Raw genomic sequence first — 6,802 nt, forward strand, 5'->3', positions numbered from 1 at the left:
TGTTGTGGCATAGTGGAAGAGCTACAACAGATAATTGTGGAAAGATGTTACAATAAAATATGAATGTTTTGATAATGTTTCCAATATCTTATACAAGATCTATAAGATCTTCTTACTAGAATATCATCTTACTAAAATTTATTTTGGTAATCAGTTTATTTTCAACGATTAATCTTTTTTGTGATAATAAAAATAGACCTAAGTGACCAATAGCCTTTGATACAAATACAAATAATAACAATGAGTCAATAATAATTGTTAAAGCAAGTAATCCTAAGGTTTTATTGAACAACAGTGTTAAAATACATAATGTAATGTACATAATATACACATAATCAACTAATATACATTATGTATTATAACAAATACCCGCAGAGGGTGCCAACAGCCTGGTGATTAAAACTTACTTGTTCTCTTTAGCATTTGACAATGATTTGTAAGTTTTTATGTCATATGTTTGCATTGTTTTATGTCTTTGTTTTTAATTTTTTTTTCTTTTATACCTTCTGTACAGCACTTTGGTTCCACTTGTGGTTTTGAAAGTGCTCTATAAATAAAGTTGAGTTGAGTTGAGTTGAGCGATTGTTGTCACACTTTACAGGATTATCAAATCTTTGTTTAATATTGACCACACAAGATTTAATTCAAATGTCCACATAATTGTCACAGGTCGGGGGGGTCAAAGCCAGACTGCACCCACCCCTAAAACCAGGACCACGTCGAGGAACGTGCCAAAGACCAGACGGACAAGTAGATAAAAGTTAACAAATTTTATTGAATAAAATGAATTAAAAAATCTTAATCAAGCTCCTGTGTCCCTCAACAGGTGCGGGAGTCAGACCTCTGACCCCAATCGAGGTGTCGAACTCTTCAAGGCAACTCGGGCCAGGCGTCACGGCTCAGAGGAGGGGGTCAGCCGCCGGTCCGACAGGCAGGTGAATATTCCGATAAGTAGAACCTCTCAGGGCGTAGAACGGGACGGGTCTCGAAGTTCGGAGAATCTTTCCTTGAACAGGTAGGTGAATATCCAGGTACGTAAACCTTCTTGGAACGGGACAAAGTCTCATGATTCAAGGATGACTTCCGCCTGAGCAGCCAGGTGAGTATCCAGGTGAGCCGACCTTCTCAGACCGTAGAACAGTCAGGACGGGACCGGTGCAGAAGCTTGGCTAGGAGGGAACTCTTCCACCAGACAGGTGAATAGCCAGGTATACCTTCTCAAGGAGCGAAGCAGGACAGAGTCTCGTGGTGGAGAGGGATCTTCACGGGGCAGATAGGTGAATATCCAAGAAAGCAAACCCTCTCGAACCGTCGAGCAGTTGGTGCGTGACCTGTGCAGAAACTAATGGCCAGGAGAGAACTCTTCCACCAGACAGGTGAATAGCCAGGTACGTATAGCTTCTCAAGGAGCGGAGCAGGACAGAGTCTCGTGATGGAGAAGGATCTTCGAGGGGCAGACAGGTGAGTACCCAAACAAACAAACCTTCTCGGACCGTCGAGCAGTCGGGGCGTGGCCAGTACAGAAGCTGATGGCCAGGAGGGAACTCTTCCACCAGACAGGTGAATAGCCAGGTATGTATACCTTCTCAAGGAGCGGAGCAGGACAGAGTCTCGTGATGGAGAAGGATCTTCGAGGGGCAGACAGGTGAGTACCCAAACAAACAAACCTTCTCGGACCGTCGAGCAGTCGGGGCGTGGCCAGTACAGAAGCTGATGGCCAGGAGGGAACTCTTCCACCAGACAGGTGAATAGCCAGGTATGTATACCTTCTCAAGGAGCGGAGCAGGACAGAGTCTCGTGATGGAGAAGGATCTTCGAGGGGCAGACAGGTGAGTATCCAAGCAAGCAAATCTTCTCGGACCATCGAGCAGTCGGGGCATGACCGGTACAGAAACTAATGGCCAGGGGAGGACTCTTCCACCAGACAGGTGAATAGCCAGGTATGTATACCTTCTCAAGGAGCGGAGCAGGACAGAGTCTCGTGATGGAGAAGGATCTTCGAGGGGCAGACAGGTGAGTATCCAGGCAAGCAAACCTTCTCGGACCGTCGAGCAGTCGGGGCGTGGCCGATACAGAAGCTGATGGCCAGGAGGGAACTCTTCCACCAAACAGGTGAGGGATTGGCTGGAGGGTGTTTTCCTGCAGCAGACAGGGAGGTATTCCGTGTGTGTCTCTCCTTCAGGCAGGCATCACACGTTAGCCAAGAAATCCTCAATTAAAGAGACAGGGTCAGTTATACAAGTGCATGCACGCTTTTCCTTCAATACGGAGACGGGGGCTTACGGCTAGAGTGCATTTCTGCAAAACAGACAGAGATGTTGCCAGTGTGTCTCTCCTTCAGGCAGGCATCACACAAAGGAACATTAGCGGCGAGATCTTCTATTAAACAGACAGAACAAGTTATACAAGTGCCCACATTCTTCTCACATGCAGAGGTGAAACATACACATTCGACACTTGGAGTCTTCTTCAGTAACAGCGGACAAGAGTATGCACTGGGGAATACTCGGCAGTTAATATGTATATAAATCCCACACATCACAACCACACAGAAATGATTTCTGCCAGGGGAGCACCACCCTCGACTGCCTTTTCCCTCTCCTTTTATACACTTCATTTGTCTGCATAGCCCTATCGCAAATCCTTGCGTAAATCCTCCACACCTGATGCTGATCTGTCATCAGCCGCCGCTGCCATGGCGACAGATACACAACCAGAACCGGGTCGGTGTTCCAGTAAGGCCGTTCCGGGGGAAACACAATTTCAGCGGTACTTAGTTCCGCTTCGCTTCGTCACCTCGTGACATAATCTTTAATATTTGGCCACTTCTATACGCGCTCCACGCATGATAACAGTGCAACACTTTGCTGAAACCAACAGCACATTCAGAGACTGAGTTTGTGTGGAGCAGCATTTACTGTGAACGGAGCCGCTCTGAGACACTGGAAGAAACGCGTAACCTGCACTCATGTAATTCATTAATAAAGCGCTGCGCTTCACTCCTAAACCCACAGCGCATGCATTTACAGTATTTCATTGAATCGCAGCCTTTGTCATTTCATAATAGCACTGTGCTATATTGTGATTTTTAAATGGTTTTAATATATCATCCAGCCTTAGAAAACCAAATTGTGGTTCATGGATTCTCGTCTGTGGAATGCAGTATTTTGCTGGTTACTCGACAGAAGTAAATTGCAATCAAGGATTTTTTTTTTTATTGTGCGATTAAAAAGATCCATCTCTAACATGCATGGATTGATAAAAATGTGAAATCTGTTGTTCATTTGGCTTACCCTTGAGAATTATTTTCATTTTCTGTGGTGCATGATTTGGTCCCATCTCTTTTTTTCTTTCCCCTTTTTTGCATCCCAGAAACCGTGACTTCAGAGGGTACAGCGCTGCCTTCACTACTTTCTTCTTTGTCAATTGATAGACGCACTTTAAGAATACAAAATATACACAGACTTATAAGGACAGTTTGTTTACATTAGACTAATATCATGTCATATTTATCCCAATAAGAAACAAATCAGTTACCAAAATTTCCCAACACTAACCTGGTCTACAGTCTAGCTCAGACCGATCACTTTCTTTCCCATTCTTCCTACGTTTCAGTCTCTGGCAACTCTCCTCATTTGGGTTCACTGTTTCTTTTGTCACCTTTTCCTTGTTCGTCTCACTGCATTGTATTCTTTCCTCACTGGGGTCTGGTACATCCATCATGCCCCACATCATGGGGCTCAACACAGGAAGTCGTGGCCAGGAAGCACCAGCAGCAGTGAAGTGAGCTGTAGGCATAAAGCCTGGCCTTGTACCGGCCCATAGATTGTCCATTGATGGTGACTTCTGCTGGACTGGAGAATGTGATTGATGGAGTGAATCTCCAGGTAAAGAATAGTAGGGCGGCAAGGGATGATTCAAGGCTTGAAAGTTCTGAAGGTTTTTATAATCCTTTGGGATATTGTTTTGGGGGAGTCCGGAAATAAAAGGTTGTGAGCCAGTTAACCAAGTGGGTGGAAAGTAAGGATGATGGTCATTTAGGTTGCATCTCTCAGCATTTCGCGTGATGTCTTAAGAAAGAGGGTTGCGTTAACAGTTTCCTTAAAAAAGGCTGATATGGGGAATGAGATGACATAACAGAGATTGCTAAGCATGTTACCTTTTGCTGTCTGAGTGTTTCGCGTGGTGTGAGAAGTTTGAGATGGGTTTGGAGAATTGGAGGACAAAGGGTGGCCTTTAAAGTCAGACCTATGTGCAGTCTTCATACCTTCGTCCTCCTTCATCTGCTGAATAAAACTGTTTGAATGCTGTTGTACCCGCTGGATAAAAAAACAGACATCACAATCAATACAAGTTTATACCTTTTAAAATACATCTTTCACTTTAAAAAAGCACCTTGGACTTTTCAGGAACTCTTATGTCTTTCAGTCTTTTCTCCCATTGTGTGAAGTTCTCTTCCAGATACTGTTCATACTGAACCTTTTGAAATGCAAATGTGAAGGTTAGTTCAACAACAACAACAAAATAATCATATACATGCAACGCCAAACTGCAATGAATCATTGGTAACGCTTCCTTTTACAGTCCTGTTCCCCATGTACATACTATGTACTTATTGTAGTAATTACAATAACTGGGTAATAACTAGGTACTAACCCTGAACCTACCCCTACACCTAACCTTAACCCATGTACTTACCTTATATTACCCAGTACTTTCTTAGTTAAGTACACTGAAAGTACACGTAAGTTAACGTACTGTAAAAGGAAGCGTTACTGAATCAATTTGTCTTTAAGAAAACGAAAGTGGGTCATGTGATGGATCCGGTTTTCTATGCATTATAATACACTCTCTGAAAATAAAGTAAAAAATGTTTTACCTTTAGTGATACACGGCTTGTCACTGTGGCAGTCCTGTAAAAGGGACATCTTTATACATTATTTATCCCTAAAAGTCGACATGAAATGGAAATTGGATCTTCCTTATTGTGACATATCCGAGTGAAACGTTTTCTCAAACGAGAAAAAAATTTAGGGTAGGACTTGATTTTGTCCATTGTGAATTGATTGGAGAAAAGATAAAAACAATGATGAAAATCAATGATGTGCACAAATAAATCATTTATAATAAACACCGCAAATATTCCCTAAAACATAAGTGATCATGACTACTCTAAGGTAGTAACATATACCTTTTAAGGTTAGATAAGGTAATGCTGTCCCTTTAACTGTCCCAGTCACTGACAAGCCCATAAAGGTACATCTTTGCACATTTTTCCTGTCGATACAGGTGTACTCTACATTGTAAATTATGGAAGGGTGCAGGTAAATCCTGCGTGGTTGCTTACACGTATACTGTTCATGGCTTCGGTGTGGGCCAACATGTCATTGAGTGTGTCATGTGCTCTCTGAAAGTCCTGCAGAAGCTTCTGGTTATGGATCTGAGCCCTGCGCTCCTGCTCACTGATCTCTAACCAGCGGCCCTGCAGCCAGGCAGCCCTGCTTCTATACAACAAGAACAAAAGAATAATAATAATTAACTCATTCATTGATAATAAACTCAAAACGAAATCCTCTAAAATCAAGACAAAAAAAATCAAAAAAAGTCTAATTGTTTCTTGACAACCAGAAAAAACTGTTAATCTAGTAGGATCTTAATGATTCTTATTTATTGTTTGATTCCATTGGTTCCAAAATATTATAGGCTACTCTCATTAACATTTCTTTAGAATTTTTGATAGCAAAAATAGTGTGCCAGACATGCAAATATTCCATTACATTACAGCGCAATACCACAGATAACACATTCAATTTATACTAAAATTCTTAATTCAATAAATATTGATGTTTCTTACAGGCGATGATTTCGCTGATGTGATTGAAAATCACTCTGGAGCTGCATCCTTCTTCGCTGACTGCAGACATTAAATATTAGAGATAACCATTCAGAAAAAGTTACTAATGTTAAACACACATACCCAGCTACAGAATGATTTAAAAAGCAGTGCACAGTCTTGTTGTTTCGAAAGTGTATGGCTTATGCTAGCCTACTTCAGAGGGAAACAAAAGGAGATGTTATAATAGGCATAGTGAACCTGACAGTCACCATGCACTTTCATTGCATTTTAATCTTAATAAATAAATTAATCTAAATAACATATCATACAGGTAATGTTATTTGTTTCCTAGGTTTCAAGTAAATATAGGGGGAACTATCTACAATTGCTGAAAGACAATAGCGCCCTCGCCAGGGTTTAAACCATTCGGGAAACCAATAACACAATGAAATCAGAATTAACTTAGAATTTAACTCACAATATCACGACAACGTGCACCACAACACTTCGACATAAACTACATAAACTATACCAGGCCTATATAGAAAAATTCCGTAAATATAACAACGAGACCGGTAGAAACCGAACTGGGGCTGGGACGAAACGAACAAAATAAAGTCACACGATCATTCGAGCGATTACTCACTTGTGTTGTATAGTCTCGTATAATTTCCTTTGATAATTGTCATGGCGCTCCTCCTCACCCTTTGTAAACGGTGTCATGTTAAACTCGATATGAATGGCAATCTGCTCTCTCTCAACAACCAGCAGTGCGGATTATGAGATTAGTGAGATTATTCTTAGCGAAAGGGGGTCAAGAAAGGAAAGGGTGGTCAAAGGAAAATAGTCTTCGACTGATTTAACAGGGCGGTTATTATTAAATTAGAATACATTTTGTGAATCATTTTCTTCAAATTAAAATTCCACAATAATTATTTTCCCTTGCTTTATACAGTGTGTGTGTAT

General features: G+C 41.4%; 1 protein-coding gene across 1 annotated transcript in view; it reads right to left on the reverse strand.

Annotated features, from left to right (window-relative positions):
* Positions 1-6,600, reverse strand: part of LOC143757051 (uncharacterized) — an 11,469-nt gene extending 4,869 nt beyond the window's left edge. Inside the window, exons 1-8 of the mRNA XM_077248039.1 lie at positions 6,483-6,600; positions 5,855-5,914; positions 5,348-5,504; positions 4,396-4,479; positions 4,160-4,319; positions 3,558-4,070; positions 3,294-3,438; positions 1-21 (exon numbers count right to left, since the gene is read on the reverse strand). The exon at positions 1-21 is cut by the window's left edge and continues 570 nt beyond it. Coding sequence (XP_077104154.1) covers positions 1-21; positions 3,294-3,438; positions 3,558-4,070; positions 4,160-4,319; positions 4,396-4,479; positions 5,348-5,504; positions 5,855-5,914; positions 6,483-6,559 — 1,217 coding nt within the window. The 5' untranslated portion in view covers positions 6,560-6,600. The remainder of the gene's footprint in view (positions 22-3,293; positions 3,439-3,557; positions 4,071-4,159; positions 4,320-4,395; positions 4,480-5,347; positions 5,505-5,854; positions 5,915-6,482) is intronic.
* Positions 6,601-6,802: the final 202 nt, after the last annotated feature.

This window comes from Siphateles boraxobius, unplaced genomic scaffold, assembly GCF_051911475.1.
Source record: "Siphateles boraxobius isolate OS27281-9 unplaced genomic scaffold, OSU_SipBor_1 3, whole genome shotgun sequence".
Lineage (NCBI taxonomy): Eukaryota > Metazoa > Chordata > Actinopteri > Cypriniformes > Leuciscidae > Siphateles > Siphateles boraxobius.